The sequence below is a fragment of the Euprymna scolopes genome, chromosome 44, assembly GCF_053919585.1.
Source record: "Euprymna scolopes isolate OS-2025 chromosome 44, ASM5391958v1, whole genome shotgun sequence".
Lineage (NCBI taxonomy): Eukaryota > Metazoa > Mollusca > Cephalopoda > Sepiida > Sepiolidae > Euprymna > Euprymna scolopes.
Window position 1 is genome coordinate 32298784 of NC_136525.1, and position 18711 is coordinate 32317494.

Sequence of the window (18711 nt, forward strand, 5' to 3'; positions counted from 1 at the left end):
TCGCACTGACACAACTCAAGTGATTAAGTTCTTACCTTTACAAGTGATTAAGTATCCTGATATTTTCAACTTTACCATTTTGATCCTTATTTCATTTTTATATTTACAATCTTTATACGAATGTACCAACCAAGGATGGAATACTACTGCCATATCTGGGCAGGAGCTGCTAAAAACAGCCTATCCTGCCTTGACAGAGTACAAAATAGACTTTGTTGCTTAGTGGCGGATGCCCTTTTCTTTTCCTTGCAACCTGTCTCCTACAGAAGAGACGTTGCGAGCCTGTCTTTGTTTTATCGTTATTTCCATGGCAGGTGCTCGTCTGAGCTCCAATCTCTGGTCCCCCCCCTCGCCAATCTTTTATGAAAAACACCCGTCTAGCTGAATCCACTGTCAAAAATTTTCCCCACTCTTTATCTGTGCCTAAATCAAAACGTAGATTCCATGAACAAAGCTTCTTTCTTAGAACTGCACGCCTGTGGAACTCTGTTCCGTCTGCCTGCTTCCCACCTGATTACAACCTGGATGTCTTCAAGTAAAATGCAAACAAATTCCTGATGAACCGCTCCCCTTAAGTAAACACTTCATTAAATCCCCACACTAACGTACTGTACTTGCAATAACCCTTATCCCTGAGTGGCTTCCAGGCCTTGATAAGTGGTGACCACCGTGTAAAAAAAAAAAAAAAAAAAAAAAAACGAAACACAGTTTAGGAGACAAATTATTTGTTAAATTTATGATTTACTTTTCTAAGATTTCTCTTTTCCAGATTTTCTCTAATATATGACACTTGGCTTTGCTCAATTCTTAACAACGTTGTCAGCCCTTTGTGACATGTGGATGCATTAAAACAGGTCTATTCTCTTATTTATTAAGAACCTTTTTTCTGATTTCTACGAGCGCATTCGATACTATATCATAGATTTTGCAAAGTTGTTATCGTTCAACTTGGACGATTTGAAGTCATCACGGTTATTGTTAACTCCACTAGTGAAAGTAGTTGTCTTCTTTTCTTGCGAGATTTATATATTCGAAACTTTTGTGAGAAAAAGAGGTTTTAGTTTAGATTATAATCCTATTGCTTCAATATTTGTAAAGTTGATGATTTTTGATGCAATATATAAAGAATTAATTTGGTATGTTAAGCAGTATCTACTTTTTTTTAAGGGCAAACGAATCTTTTTAAAATCGGTTCCATTTGCACAGTCCGTGTCGATTGAAATATGAAGCAAATGTCATTCCGTTTTCAGATTGTAATTAAAATTATCAAAAGAAATCCAAATAGCGTTTTGTGAAAATGCATTTTCAGCTTAACAATTTGGCTTCTATTTGTTTTCCTTAGATTTTCTACCGGCTTTTTCGTATGAAAAGATGTTTTTTATACAGCTGTCACTTTTCTCACTAGAAGATGAATGAATAAATGCTTAACTTCTTAGCGAAAAAAAAAATAATAAGCTTGTTCAAAATTATTTTTGTTTTTAAGATTAAATAATTGTTGTGTCTGTATCAATAACAACACGAACGCAGAAAGTAAAGGTAAAACAAATATAGTAAGATGAAAAGATAATACATATTTACAAAGGTGCAGTTGTACTGCAGTTGGAAGATTGTCCGGCAGAGGGCGTGTTAAAATCTTTCATGGAGCAACCAGCACATGCGTCTTACCTATCCGGCGTTCGAACACAGCTCTCTGCCTTGGAGTGAAAAACTTATCAGACGACATAATAATATATGCACGTGACCAGTCATCTCATGACATCAGCTTGAGGAACACCCTGAAACGTCTACAAGAAGTAGGAGCCAAGCTGAACAAAGAAAAATGCCTTTTTTCTGTACAGAAACTGACTTTCTTCGGACACATTTTCAGTGAGAATGGAGTGTCCCCTGACCCATAGAAAATCTCTGCTATTACAAAATGCAAATCTCCAAGGAACATCAGTGAAGTCAGATCATTCTTGGGCATGACACAGTATGTGGCTCGATTTATTCCACATTATGCCATTATTAGTGAACAACTGAGACGGATCACAAAAAAAGATACAAACTGGAGATGGACAGAGGAAGAAGCAGCTGCAAACAAGTTAAAGGAAGCTCTGACTGGAGCTAAGGTGATGGCATACTTCGACCCGAAGAAAGACACCGACATCCTGGTAGATGCAAGCCCAGTTGGGTTAGGTGCAGTTCTGACACAAGATGGGGGGTGCTATGTTATGCCAGTCGTGCCCTCACAGATGTAGAACAACGATACTCTCAAACTGAGAGAGAGATGTTAGCCGTGGTATATGCAGCTGAACATTTTCATCTCTACTTATATGGAGCGAGATTCAAAATCACCACCGACCATCGACCTCTTCTTGGGATTATGAAAAGTCTCAAACCGACAACAACAAGAATTGAACGCTGGCGTCTTCGTCTCATGCCCTACCAGTACAACCTGGTATACCGTCCCGGGAAAGATGACCAAAACCCTGTGGACTGAGTCGTCACCCACAACACATACCATCTAAAGACAATGTAGCAGAAGCCTACATAAGGTATGTAGCTAAGAATACAATACCAAAATCTTTAACTCTTGAGGAAGTCAAACAAGCCACAGAACAGGACCCCCAGTTACAAAAGGTCAAGGGTGCTGTTAAAGATGGACGATGGAATGACCCCCAGCTGTCAGGTTTTTCCCTATTCAAGGATGAAATTTCAACACACAATGGTCTCGTCCTTCGAGTAATTCCCTCAATATTGAGGAAGAGATCCGTCGATTTAGCCCATCAATCTCACCAGGGCATGGTCAAAACCAAACAACTAATAAGATGGATGCATTCCCTGCCAAGCCACAGACCCAAGGCACATGAGCCGCGAACCCATACACTCCTCACCACTACCAGTTGCACCATGGACTGAAATCTCAGTCGATTTTGCAGGTCCGTTCCCATCAGGTGACTATGTGTTAGTCATAATCGACGATTACAGCCGATTCCCTGAGGTGGAGGTAATACCCTCAATAGCTGCGTGTACAGTTATTCCCCGTTTAAATATGATCTTTGCTAGACAAGGATATCCAACCATTCTAAAATCTGATAACGGTCCACCATTTCAAGGACAAGACTTTAAAGACTTAGCGGCACAAGCAGGTTTCAAACATAGACGCATTACACCTCTATGGCCAGAGGCAAATGGTGAAGTAGAGCGTTTTATGCGCACCCTAAAAAAATACATTCTTGCAGCCACGGTGGAAGGCCACAACTGGAAGACCCAGTTACCACATTTCCTAAGGCAATATAGAGCCAACCCCCATACCACCACTAAAATATCACCATTTGAAGCTTATACAGGCCGAAAAATGAACATCGGCATACCAAATGGTATCGAAAGCCCAGTAACAGGGCCGATACATAAAAGAATAAAAGAAAATGACTCCAAAGAAAAAGAGAAGATGAAGGGGTACGCTGATAGAAAGGCAAAAACAATAACTCTCAGCCTGGGTGATATGGTTTTGATCAGAGAGAAGAGACAAAACAAACTGTCAACACCATACAATTCTAAGCCATATACCATTACAAAAATGAAGGGAAGTATGATAACGGTGCAGAGAGGAAATCACAAAATGACTAGAAACTTTTCTTTGCTAAAACGCATAAAACCTAGGAATGAAAACCCTGACTCTGATTCCGACTGGGAAAGTGAGTACAATCCACACACCTCAGAAGACCTGGAAATACCCGAAACACAAATAGCTGCCCAGTTACCTAGACGAAATCCATCTCGGAAAAGACTGCCCCCCGCCAGATTCAAAGACTTCATAATGTAAGATAAATAAATAAATAAAAAGAAATAATAAAAATTTTAAATAAGACAAGTTGTCCCACCAAGATGGGAAGGTATGTGATGTCCCCAATCAAGGAACATAACTCTAAGAGTTATCTACCCTTAGTTATGTGCGCTCTTCAATAAACTATGTTTTGGCCGCCAGTCTGACTGCGACCGAGCTGTTGTTAACATATTAATCACTGCGTTGTTATTCTTTCGTATTGTTTGATACCCGCGAGACGGGAGCCCCCGACATTATAGAATGCAATGTTTAGATGACTGAATGCAATGCTTAGATGGCTGAATGCAATGTTTAGATGGCTGAATGTAATACTTAGATGGATGAATGAAATGTTTAGATGGCTGAATTCAACGCTTAGATGGCTGAATGCAACGTTCAGATGACAGAATGCATTGTTTAGATGGCTGAATGCAATGCTTAGATTGCTGAATGCAATGATTAGATGGCTGCATGCAATGTTTAGATTGCTGAATGCAATGTTTAGATGACTGAATGCAATGTTTAGATGACTGAATGCAATGCTTAGATGGCTGAATGCAATGTTTAGCTGGCTGAATGCAATGCTTAGATGGCTGAATGCAATGCTTAGATTGCTGAATGAAGCGTTCAGATGACAGAATGCCATGCTTAGATTGCTGAATGCAATGCTTAGATGGCTGAAGGCAACGTTTAGATGACAGAATCCAATGTTTAGATTGCTGAATGCAACGCTTAGATGGCTGAATGCAACGTTCAGATTACAGAATGCAATGTTTAGATGGCTGAATGCAATGCTTAGATGGCTGAATGCAATGCTTAGATGGCTGAATGCAATGCTTAGATTGCTGAATGCAACGTTCAGATGAAAGAATGCAATGTTTAGATTGCTGGATGCAACGCTTAAATGCCTGAATGCAACGTTCAGATTACAGAATGCAATGTTTAGATGGCTGAATGCAATGCTTAGATGGCTGAATGCAATGCTGAGATGGCTGCATTCAATGTTTAGATGGCTGAATACAATGTTAAGATGTCTGAATGCAATGTTTGGATTGCTCAGACAATGTTTAGATTGCTGAATGCAATGCTTAGATGGTTGAATGCAATGTTTAGATGGCTGAATGCAATGTTTAGATGACTGAATGCAATGCTTAGATGGCTGACTGCAATGTTTAGATGGCTGAATGCAATGCTTAGATGGCTGAATGCAATGTTTAGATGGCCGAATGCAATGTTTAGATTGCTGAATGCAATTCTTTGGTTGCTGAATGCAATGCTTATATGACTGAATGCAATGTTTAGATGGCTTAATACAATGTTTAGATGGCTGAATGTAATGGTTAGATTGCTGAATGCAATGTAAAGTTTGCTGACTGCAATGCTTAAATGGCTGAATGCAATGTTTCGATGGCTGAATGCAATGCTTAAATGGCTCAATGCAATGCTTAGATGGTAGAATGCAATGTTTAGATGGCTGAATGCAATGCTTAGATGGCTGAATGCAATGTTTAGATGGCTTCATGAAATGTTTAGATTGCTGAATGCAATGCTTTGGTTGTTGAATGCAATGCTTAGATGACTGAATGCAATGCTTAGATTGCTGAATGTAATGTTTAGATGACTAAATGCAATGCTTAGATTACTAAATGCAATGTTTCGATGAGTGAATGCAATGTTTAGATGGCTTAATGCAATGCCTAAATGGCTGAATGCAATATTTAGATAGCTGAATGCAATGTTCCGATGACTGAATGCAATGATGAGATGGCTGATCACAATGTTTAGATGGCTGAATGCAATGCGTAGATAAATATATTGCAATGTTTAGATTACTGAATGCAATATTTAGCTGACTGAATGCAATGTTTAAATTGCTGAATACAATGTTTAGATGGCTGAATGTAATGGTTAGATTGCTGAAAGCAATGTAAAGTTGGCTGACTGCAATGCTTAAATGGCTGGATGCAATGTTTAGATGGCTAAATGCAATGTTTAGATGGATGAATGCAATGCTTAGATGGCTGAATACAATGCTTAGATGACTGAATGCAATGCTTAGATTGCTGAATGCAATTTTTACATGGCTAAATGCAATGCTCAGATGACTGAATGCAATGCGTAGATTGCTGACTGCAATGTTTAGATGGCTGAATGCAATTTTTAGATGACTGTCTGCAATGCTTAGATAACTGAATGTTATGTTTAGATGACTGAATGCAATGCTTAGATTACTGAATGCAATGTTCAGATTACTAAATGCAATGTTTAGGTGGCTTAATGCAATGCTTAGATGGCTAAATGCAATGCTTAGGTGGCTGAATGCAATGTTTAGATGACTGAATGTATAGCTTAGGTGGCTGAATGCAATGTTTAGATGGCTGAATGCAATGTTTAAGTGACTAAATGCAATGTTTAGATGACCGAATTCAATGTTTAGATGGCTGAATGCAATGCTTAGATGTCGGAATGCAATGTTAAGATGGCTTAATGAAATGTTTAGATGGCTGAATGCAATGCTTAGATGGCTGAATGCAATGTTTAGATTACTGAGGTCAATGTTAAGATGGCGGAATGCAATGCTAAGATGGCTCAATGCAATGCTTAGATGACTGAATGCAATGTTTATATGACTGAATCCAATGTTTAAATTGCTGAAGGCAATGTTTAGATGGCTGAATGCAATGCTTAGATTGCTGAATGAATCGTTCAGATGACAGAATCCAATGCTTAGATTGCTGAATGCAACACTTAGATGGCTGAATGCAACGTTCAGATTACAGAATGCAATGTTTAGATGGCTGAATGCAATGCTTAGATGGCTGAATACAATGCTTAGATTGCTGAATGCAACGTTCAGATGAAAGAATGCCATGTTTAGATTGCTGAATGCAACGTTTAGATGGCTGAATGCAACGTTCAGATTACAGAATGCAATGTTTAGATGGCTGAATGCAATGCTTAGATGGCTGAATGCAATGCTGAGATGGCTGCATTCAATGTTAAGATGGCTGAATGCAATATTAAGATGTCTGAATGCAATGTTTGGATGGCTTAATGCAATGTTTAGATTACTGAATGCAATGCTTAGATGGTTGAATGCAATGTTTACATGGCTGAATGCAATGTTTAGATGACTGAATGCAATTCTTAGATGGCCGAATGCCATGTTTAGATGGCTGAATGCAATGCTTAGATGGCTGAATGCAATGTTTAGATGGCTGAATTCAATGTTTCTGAATGCAATGCTTTGATGACTGAATGTAATGCTTGGATTGCTGAATGCAATTCTTAGATGACTGAATGCGCTGCTTAGATTACTGAATGCAATGTTTAGATGAGTGAATGCAATGTTTAGATGGCTTAATGCAATGCTTAGATGGCTGAATGCAATATTTAGATGGCTGAATGCAATGTTCCGATGACTGAATGCAATGATGAGATGGCTGAATGCAATGTTTAGATCGCTGAATGCAATGCATAGATGATATAATGCAATGTTTAGATGACTGAATGCAATGTTTAGCTGACTGAATGCAATGTTTAGATGGCTGAATTCAATGTTTAGCTTGCTGAATGTAATGGTTAGATTGCTGAATGCAATGTTAAGTTCTCTGACTGCAATGCTTAAATGGCTGAATGCAATGTTTAGATGGCTGAATGCAATGTTTAAATGGCTCAATGCAATGCTTAGATGGCAGAATGTAATGTTTAGATGGCTGAATGCAATGTTTAGATGGCTGAATGCAATGCTTAGATGGCTGAATGCAATGCTTAGATGACTGAATGCAATGCTTAGATGGCTGAATGCAATGTTTACATTGCTAAATGCAATGCTCAGATGACTGAATGAGATGCATAGATTGCTGACTGCAATGTTTAGATGGCTGAATGCAATGTTTAGATGACTGTCTTCAATGCTTAGATAACTGAATGCAATGTTTAGATGACTGAATGCAATGCTTAGATGGCTGAATGCAATGTCTGGATGACTGAATGCAATGTTTAGATGACTGAATGCAATGCTTAGATACCTGAATGCAATGTTTAGATGACTGAATGCAATCTTCCCATTGCTGAATGCGATGCTTAGAAGGCTGAATGCACTGTTAGGTTGCTGAATGCAATTTTTAAATGGCATAATTCAATGTTTAGATGACTGAATGCAATGCTTAGATTGCTGAATGCAATGTTTAGATGGCTGAATGCAATGTTTAGATGACTGAATGCAATGTTTAGATTGCTGAATGCAATGTTTAGATGGCTGAATGTAATGCTTAGATGGCTGAATGCAATGTTTAGATTACTGAGGTCAATGTTAAGATGGCTAAATGCAATGCTAAAATGGCTCAATGCAATGCTTAGATGACTGAATGCAATGTTTAGATGACTGAATCCAATGTTTAGATTGCTGAAGGCAATGTTTAGATGGCTTAATTCAATGCTAAGATGACTGAATGCAATGCTTAGATTGCTGAATGCAATGTTTAGATGGCTGAATGCAATGTTTAGATGGCTGAATGTAATGCTTAGATGGATGAATGAAATGTTTAGATGGCTGAAGTCAACGCTTAGATGGCTGAATGCAACGTTCAGATGACAGAATGCATTGTTTAGATGACTGAGTGCAATGCTTAGATTGCTGGATGCAATGATTAGATAGCTGCATGCAAGGTTTAGATGGCTGAATGTAATGCTTAGATGACTGAATGCAATGCTTTGATTGCTGAATGCAATGTTTAGATGACTGAATTCAATGCTTAGATGGCTTAATGCAATGTTTAGATAGCTGAATGCAATGTTTAGATGACTGAATGCAATGCTTAGATGGCTGAATGCAATGTTTAGATTACTGAGGTCAATGTTAAGATTGCTGAATGCAATGCTAAGATGGCTCAATGCAATGCTTCGATGACTGAATGCAATGTTTAGATGACTGAATCCAATGTTTAGATTGCTGAAGGCAATGTTTAGATGCCTGAATTCAATGCTAAGATGACTGAATGCAATGCTTAGATTGCTGAATGCAATGTTTAGATGGCACAATTCAATACTTAGATGACTAAATGCAATGCTTAGATTGCTGAATGCAATGTTTAGATGGCTGAATGCAATTCTTAGATGACTGAATGCAATGCTTTGATAGCTGAATGCAATGTTACGATGACTAAATGCAATGCTTAGATTACTGAATGCAATGTTCAGATGACTAGATGCAATGTTTAGATGGCTTAATGCAATGCTTAGATGGCTTAATGCAATGCTTAGTTGGCTGAATGCAATTTTTAGATGACTGAATGCAATGCTTAGGTGGCTGAATGCAATGTTTAGATGGCTGAATGCAATGTTTAGATTACTGAATGCAATGTTTAGATGACCGAATTCAATGTTTAGATGGCTGAATGCAATGCTTAGATGGCGGAATGCAATGTTAAGATGGCTTAATGAAATGTTTAGATGGCTTAATGCAATGTTTAGATGACTTAATGCAATGTTTAGATGGCGGAATTAAAGCCGTTTCACAAGTAAGTCGGATTCTACCTTTTTAGGCGACTACGTGTGCAAGGAAAAAGAGGCTTGAAGTTTTGTTCCAAGTTCTACAGAAGGGCAGGTCCTGTAGAATCAGCAGAAAAGAAAGTCCTGTAAAGTCAGCAGACGAGCAAGTCCCAAAAAATCACACACACACTAAGGTACTCTTAAAGCTGCAGCAGTTCACCGATACGATCACACTGACGCCGATCCTAGAAAAGACACCCCCATGTTCCAAACACACTCCCTTTATCCTTCCGGCGTTCGTCCTCCGCCAATCAGCAGCCAAAGAACGGTCACGTGGGGCCCAGTGATGATCGGACAATCTACAAGATGAGGACGGCGCCATTTTGGAATTTCTTTCATGTTTCAGCCATGCACGTATGCACACCGTAGGAGCGTTCCAAGGTAAGGCATGACGCGCAGACACGTGGGCGCTTCCTCCCTTAATTTTCTTTGACTCTACAGGAATACAATGCTTAGATGGCTGAATGCAATGTGTAGATGGCTGAATGCAATGCTTAGATTGCTCAATGCAATGTTAGATGGCTGAATGCAATGTTTACATGGCTGAATGCAATGCTTAGATGGCTGAATGAAATGCTTAGATAGCTGAATGCAATGCTTAGATGGCTGAATGCAATACTTAGATTGCTCAATGCAATATTAAATGGCTGAATGCAATGCTTAGATCACTGAATCCAATGTTTAGATAGCTGAATGCAATATTTAAATGCTGAATGCAATGCTTGGATAACTTAATGCAATGTTTAGATGTCTGAATGCAATGCTTAGATGGCTGAATGAAATTTTTAGATGACTGAATGCAATGTTTAGGTGACTGAATGCAATGCTTAGATTACTGAATGCAATGTTTAGAGGACTGAATGCAATGTTGAGATTGCTGAATGCAATGTTTAGATGACTGAATGCAAGGTTTAGATGGCTGAATGCAATGTTTAGATGGCTAAATGCAATATTTAGGTGGCTAAATTTAATGCTTAGATGGCTGAATGCGATGTTTATATGGCTGAATGCAATGTTTAGATGACGGAATGCAATGTTTAGATGGCTGACTGCAATGTTTAGATGTCTGAATGCAATGTTTAGATTGCTGAATGCAAAGCTTAGATGCAGTGTTTATATGACTGAATGCAATGTTTAGATGACTGAATGCAATGTTTAGATTGCTTAATGCAATACTTAGATAGCTGAATGCAATGTTTAGATGGCTTAATGCAATGCTTAGATGGCTTAATGCAATGCTTAGATGGCTGAAATCAATTTTTAGATGACTGAATGCAAAGCTTAGATTTCTGAATGCAATGTTTAGATGACTGAATGCAATTTTTAGATGACTGAATGCAATGCTTACATGGTCGAATGCAATGATTTGATTGCTGAATGCAATGTTTAGATGACTGAATGCAATGTTTAGATGGCTGAATGTAATGCTTAGATGGCTGAATGAAATGCTTAGATGGCTGAATAGAATGCTACGATGGCTGAATGCAATGTTTAGTTGACTAAATACAATATTTAGATGACTGAATGAAATGTTTCGATGACCGAATGCAGTGCTTAGATGGCTGAATGCAATGGTTAGATGGCTGAATGCAATGCTTAGATGGCTGAATGCAATGCTAAAATGACTGAATTTAATGTTAAGATAGCTGAATGCAATGCTTAGCAAAATTAAATGTTTAGATGACTGGATACAAAGTGTAGATGACTAAATGCATTTTTTAGATGACTGAATGCAATGCTTAGATGGTAGAATGCAATGGTTAGATGGCTAATTGCAATGTTTAGATGACTGAATTCAATGCAAAGATGGATGAATACAATGTTTAGATTGCTTAATGCAATGCTTATATGGCAGAATGCAATGTTTAGATCACTGAATGCAATGTTTAGATGACTGAATGCAATGTTTAGATGGCTGAATGCAATGAATAGATGACTGAATGCAATGTTTAGATGACTGAATGCAATGTTTAGATGACTGAATGCTATGCTAAGTGAAACAAGAATGTAGTAGACAAAAACAAATAAATAAATGTTCTGTCAGTAACAGTACAACTTCTCACTTTTTTCAGCCATGCTACAACGTCTCCCTCGCCAGAGAACGGCTTGATAATATCACTGCTTATCCGCACCTTCGCGATATTCGGGCCGAAATAGCTTGAAACAAAAATGTAGTAGGCAAAAAAAAAATAAATGTTCTGTCAGCAACAGTACAACTTCAAAATAGTCAATATCGCCCACCTCCAGAAGAGAGGGAGTTTCTGTCCGTGATAACCGTGGTAAAAGAAGACACACTCCAATCGCCAGAAACACCCACATACACAATTTGCAGGACACTGCCGACTCATCTCTAGCCTCCTGCTTTTATAGTGGCCGAGAATTATCCATTTGCATAATCACATGAGAAAGAAACGTGATTTTCCGAGAGTTGCATGGGGTAAACGCTAATAAAAAATCCCGGACGCCATCTTGGAATTCTCTTTTCCCCCCAACCGGTGACACAACAGACGTACCCGAGGTAAGCTCTTTTCCCCCTCATGTTAGTTATTGCTACTTCTGTTACACTAAGATTGCTGAATGCAATGTTTAGATGTCTCAATGCAATGCTTAGATGGCTGAATGCAATGTTTAAGTGACTGAATTCAATGTTCAGATTGCTGAATGCAATGCTTAGATGGCTGAATGCAATGCTTAGATGGCTGAATGCAATGCTTAGATGGCTGAATGCAATGTTTAAATGACTGAATGCAATGTTTAGATTGCTGAATGCAATGCTTAGATGGCTGAATGCAATGCTTAGATGGCTTAATCAATGTTTAGATGACTGAATGCATTGCTTAGATTGCTAAATGCAATGTTTAGATAGCTGAATGCAATGTTTAGATAGCTGAATGCAATATTTAAATGCTGAATGCAATGCTTGGATAACTTTATGCAATGTTTAGATGGCTGAATGCAATGCTAAGATGATGGAATGCAATGCTTAGATGGCTGAATGAAATTTTTAGATGACTGAATGCAATGTTTAGGTGACTGAATGCAATGCTTAGATTACTGAATGCAATGTTTAGAGGACTGAATGCAATGTTGAGATTGCTGAATGCAATGTTTAGATTACTGAATGCAAGGCTTAGATTGCTGAATGCAATGTTTAGATAGCTGAATGCAATATTTAGGTGGCTAAATTTAATGCTTAGATGGCTGAATGCAATGTTTAGATGACTGAATGCAATGTTTAGATTGCTTAATGCAATACTTAGATAGCTGAATGCAATGTTTAGATGGCTTAATGCAATGCTTAGATGGCCTCATGCAATGCTTAGATGGCTGAGCGCAATGGTTAGATGACTGAATGCAATTTTTAGATGGTTAAATGCAATGCTTACATGGTCGAATGCAATGATTAGATTGCTTAATGCAATTCTTAGATGACTGAATGCAATGTTTAGATGGCTGAATGTAATGCTTAGATTGCTGCATGCAATGCTTAGATGGCTGAATAGAATGCCTAGATAGCTGAATGCAATGTTTAGTTGACTAAATACAATATTTAGATGACTTAATGAAATTTTTCGATGACTGAATGCATTGCTTAGATGGCTGAATGCAATGTTTAGGTGACTGAATGTAATGTTAAGATGAGTGAATGCAATGTTTAGATGGCAATGCTTAGATGGCTGAATGCAATGTTTAGATGGCTGACTGCAATGTTTAGATGACTGAATGCAATGCTTAGATGGCTGATAGTAATGTTTAGATGGCTGAATGATATGTTTAGATGGCTTAATGCAATGCTTAGATAGCTGAATGCAATGTTTTGATAACTGAATGTAATGTTCACATGGCTAAATGCAGTGTGTAGATGGCTGAATGCAATGTTTAGATGGCTGAATGCAATGTTTAGTTGACTAAATACAATATTTAGATGACTTAATGAAATGTTTCGATGACTGAATGCAATGCTTAGATGACTGATGGCAATGCTTAGATGGCTGATGGCAATGCTTAGATGGCTGACTGCAATGTTTAGATGACTGAATGCAATGCTTAGATGGCTGATGGCAATGCTTAGATGGCTGAATGATATGTTTAGATTGCTGAATGCAATGTTTAGATGACGGAATTTAATGCTTAGATTGCTGAAGTCGATGTTTAGATTGCTGAATGCAATGTTTAGATTCCTGAATGTAATGTGTAGATGACTGAATGCAATGTTTAGATGACTGAATGCAATGCTTAGATTGCTGAATGCAATGTTTAGATGGCTGACTGCAATGTTTAGATGACTGAATGCAATGCTTAGATGGCTGATAGCAATGCTTAGATGGCTGAATGATATGTTTAGATTGCTGAATGCAATGTTTAGATGACGGAGTTTAATGCTTAGATTGCTGAAGTCGATGTTTAGATTGCTGAATGCAATGTTTAGATTCCTGAATGTAATGTGTAGATGACTGAATGCAATGTTTAGATGACTGAATGCAATGCTTAGATTGCTGAATGCAATGTTTAGATGCTTAATGCAATACTTAGATAGCTGAATGCAATGTTTAGATTACTGAATGCAATACTTAGATAGCTGAATGCAATGTTTAGATGGCTTAATGCAATGCTTAGATGGCTGAAGGCTATACTTAGATGGGTGAGTGCAATGTTTAGATGACTGCATTCAATGCTTAGATTTCTGAATGCAATGTTTTGATGGCTTAAGGCAATACTTAGATGGGTGAGTGCAATGTTTAGATGACTGCATTCAATGCTTAGATTGCTGAATGCAATGCTTAGATAGCTGAATGCAATGTTTTGATGGCTGAATGCAATGTTTAGATGGCTGAATGCAATGCTTAGATGGGTGAGTGCAATGTTTAGATGACTGCATTTAATGCTTAGATTGCTGAATGCAATGCTTAGATAGCTGAATGCAATGTTTAGATTGCTGAATGCAATGTTTAGATTCCTGAATGCAATGTTTAGATTACGGAATTCAATGCTTAGATTGCTGAATGCAATGTTTAAATGGCTGAATTCAATGTTTAGATGCTGAATGCAATGTTTAGCTGACTTAATGCAATGTTTAGATGACTGAACGCAATGCTTAGATGGCTGAATGCAATGTTTAGATTGCTGAATGCAATACTTAGATCGCTGAATACAATGTTTATATGGCTGAATGCAATGTTTAGATGGCTAAATGCAATGTTTATATTGCTGAATACTAAGATTGCTGAATACAATGTTTGGATAGCTGAATGCAATGCTTAAATGGCTGAATGCAATGCTTACATGGCTTAATGCAATGTTTAGATGCTGAATGCAATGCTTAGATGACTTAATGCAAAGCTGCGATGGCTTAATGCAATGCTTAGAGGGACGAATGCAATGCTTAGATGGCTGAAATCAATGTTTAGATGACTGAATGCAATGCTTAGATGATTGAATGCAATGCTTAGATTGCTGAATGCAAAGCTTAGATGCAATGTTCAGATGACTGAATGCAATGTTTACATGACTGAATGCAATGTTAAGATTGCTGAATCTAATCTACATGCAATGCTTAGGTGGCTGAATGGAATGTTTAGATGACTGAATGCAATGTTTGGATGGCTGAATACAATGTTTGGATGGCTGAATGCAATGTTTAGACTGCTGAATGTAATGCTTGGATTGCTTAATGCAATGTTCTGATGGCTGAATGCAATGTTAAGGGGACTGAATGGAATGTTTAGATGACTGAATATAATGTTTAGATGGCTGAATGCAATGCTTACATTGCTGAATTCTATGATTAGATGGCTGAATTCAATGTTTAGATGACTGAATATCATTCTTAGATGACTGAATGCAATGTTTAGATGACTGACTGCAATGCTTAGATGACTGAATGCAATGCTTAGATGGCTGAATGCAATGTTTTGATGGCTGACTGCAATGTTAAGATGGCTTAATGCAATGCTTAGATGGATAGATGCAATGCTAAGATTGCTGAATGCAATGTTTAGATGGCTGAATGCAATGTTTAGATTGCTGAATGCATTGCTTAGATTGCTTAATGTAATGTTTAGGTGGCTGAAGACAATTCTTAGGTGGCTTAATTCAATGCTTAGATTGCTGCATGGAATGTTTAGATGACTGAATGCAATGTTTAGATTGCTGAATGCAATGTTTAGATGGCTGAATGCAATGTTTAGATGACGGAATTCAATACTTAGATTGCTGAATGCAATGTTTAGATGACTGAATGCAATCTTTAGATTGCTGAATGCAATACGTAGATAGCTGAAGTCAATGTTTAGATGGCTGAATGCAATGCTTAGATTTCTGAATGAAATGCTTAGATTGGTGAGTGCAATATTTAGATAGCTGAATGCAATGTTTAGATGGCTGAATACAATGCTTAGATGGCTTAATGAAATGCTTAGATGGGTGAGTGCAATGTTTAAATGACTGAATGCAATGTTTTGATTGCTGAATGCAATGCTTAGATGGTTGAATGCAATGTTTATTTGGCTGAATGCAATGTTTTTATGGCTGAATGCAATGTTTAGATGGCTGAATGCAATACTTAGATAGCTTAATACAATGTTTGGATAGCTGAATGCAATGCTTAGATAGTTGAATGCAATGTTTAGGTGAGTGAATGCAATGTTTAGATGTCTGAATGCAATACTTAGATTGCTGAATGCAATGTTTAGATGACTTAATGCAATGGTTAGATTGCTGAATGCAATGTTTAGATCGCTGAATGCAATGTTTAGATTTTCTGAATGTAATGCTTAGATGGCTGAATGTAATGCTTAGATGGTTGAATTCAATGCTTAGATGGCTGAATGCAATGTTTAGGTTGCTTAATGCAATGCTTAGATGGCTGAATGCAATGTTTAGATGGCTGAATGCAATGTTTAGATGGCTGAATGCAATGTATAGATGACCGAATGCAATGTTTAGTTGGCTGAATGCAATGTTGTGATGACTGCATGCAATGTTTAGATGGCTGAATGCAATATTTAGATTGCTGAAGGCAATGTTTAGATGACTTGAAAAACGAGTGTACAAGAATAAGAACTACTCACTTTTCGTATTTGCTTTGACGCTATGACATTACGTAGCATTTCCTCCACATCGGCCTAAAACAAAATAAGGAAAACATTTTTTTTTTAAAGGAATGATTTTAACGGATTCGAATATATTGGCATACTGTACATTCAAATTTAACATAAAAAGATGTAAAATAGTACATGTAAAAGTTTCCTCAAGTTTATGGCATAATGAGATTCAAATGTACGTTTGTGCGGCCTTGTCAGAGACTATTTTGGACGATAACGTCTTTAAGTATTGCCACACCGATATTTATTATAAATTAGGTATAAAAGTTATGTCATAGCTGAAGAAAAGTATTGATATATGAACATGCATAGAAAAATGGAAATAAATGAAGGAGAGAGAGAGACAGACAGACAGACAGACTGAGGGAGAGAGAGAGAGAGAGAAAGAGAGGGAGAGAGAGAAAGAAAGAAAGAAAGAGAGTAACTTATTAGATCCATTTGTTTTTTAGTTTTCATTCGAATCACTTTGCGATTCAGTCATTACTAGAGCTATGACAATAGAATATTGTTATTATTTTGCCTCTCTAGTATATATCCGACACAGTTAATCAATCGAGAATCACATCACTCTATCTAAAAACATAAAAGATATTAACTGATATATACTCGAGAGTCAAAATAATGAAAATAATGTTCTCTTGTCATAGCCCTAGCCATTACACATTGTACTGTGTAGACTCGGTTAAATGCTGCAATTTGCTCATGGAGTTTGGGGGGACCGTGGCAAGTGAGCTTAGAATGTACATCATATTGAGCAGCCTTGTGTCAGACTTCATAAAATTACATTAAAATCTTTTTTTCAAATAGGTGCATGAAAATATATTCTTGAAGTCATATTTTCGAAAACCAGTAAAGATGAAATTTATAGATTTATTCCCGTGTGTGTGAGTGGAATGGTGCCTTTTAACTGACAGCATTTTCTTTTTTTTTCCTTTTTTTTTTCTTTTTTTTCTTTTTTTTTCCTTTTTTTCCTTTTTTTCTTCTTTTTTTCTTTTTTTTTCTTTTTTTTCTTGTTTTTTTTCTTTTCTTTTTTTTCTTTTTTTTTCTTTTTTTTTTAGTGAGAGAAGTCATGGCGATAATGTCTTTGAGTATAGCGAAGAACCACACCAATTTGAATATTGGTGTCGCAGAAAACGCTGGATGCCCTAATTGAAGCAAAAATGGGTGTGATTCTCAATGTTTATTTAATAGAAAATATTTCGATAACAAAAAGGAATATATTGAGAAAAATGTTTCAATATTAAAAAGAATGTATGGAAAAGCATATTTACGGTTAGACATTCAATAGACATTTAATAATAAAAGATTTGTTGATGAGAGATTTTGGTTTTTAGTTATGAAAACAATGGGAGGACCTGAACAATAATGACTCATCATAATCTGACCTCCAAGTAATCAAACCAACAAAAAAAGGATTTTATATACACGGGAGAGACCAGGCAGTAGTCTATTAGTTAGAGATGCAGAGTTAGGAACCGTCAATGAGAGAAGGTTGGCTTTATTAATAATGAAGTATTTTGTCAGGGTAATTACAAGAGCACGTCAAATAACTATTCGTTGCAAGTTATAACTATTCAAGAAGATATGTGTCCCTTTGTCTAATATTGTACCAGATAAAAATGTTCGTCTCTGTAAAACAACTGTGTCGCATGTTATTTCTCCATCATGAACTGTACTTGAATGTATATACATCCACAACGAACTTTCTATAGCCCTCACATAACATATGACCTCATATAACATATGACCTCATATAACATATGACCTCATATAACATATGACCTCATATAACATAAGTGCTACCTAAAATATAATCAGTTTTGTAAATGAAAATTAAGAAAAACAAAATTTGATAACACAACATTTTTATACAAGAAATAAGAATATAAAAGTTGTTTTCAATCATGAAAATTTTCATTTATGAAAATTCGTGTTTAGATAAAGAAAGTTGAGTGAATAATAGTCCGAGGCTAAATGTTTACGCAGTGTGTGTAAGTTATATATGTATGTGAGTGTTTGACAGCGTGGCATTGTGTATATGTGTGCGTTGATTTACTTTATTCTTTTTGCTGCATGTAGAGCTGTGGGTAGCAATTTGTCTCAATTCATCTGACTAGTGTTAGTGTGTAAGAATGTGTACGTGAGATGGAGAAGGCTTATATGTAAGTCATTGAGTTCATTTCGCCGCGTTGCCTGTGACTAAAGACACAGAGGAGTAGGTTGTAGAGAATATGTTCTTGGGGTTTTGTT

The 18711-nt window shown here is 37.1% G+C and overlaps 1 protein-coding gene across 3 annotated transcripts in view; it reads right to left on the bottom strand.

The window, feature by feature from the left end:
- Positions 1–18711, bottom strand: part of LOC145268769 (uncharacterized) — a 319098-nt gene that overhangs the window by 180015 nt on the left and 120372 nt on the right. For all 3 annotated transcript variants that reach the window (XM_080124371.1, XM_080124370.1, XM_080124369.1), the window contains exon 10: positions 16429–16482. In XM_080124371.1, coding sequence (XP_079980497.1) covers positions 16429–16482 — 54 coding nt within the window. The remainder of the gene's footprint in view (positions 1–16428; positions 16483–18711) is intronic.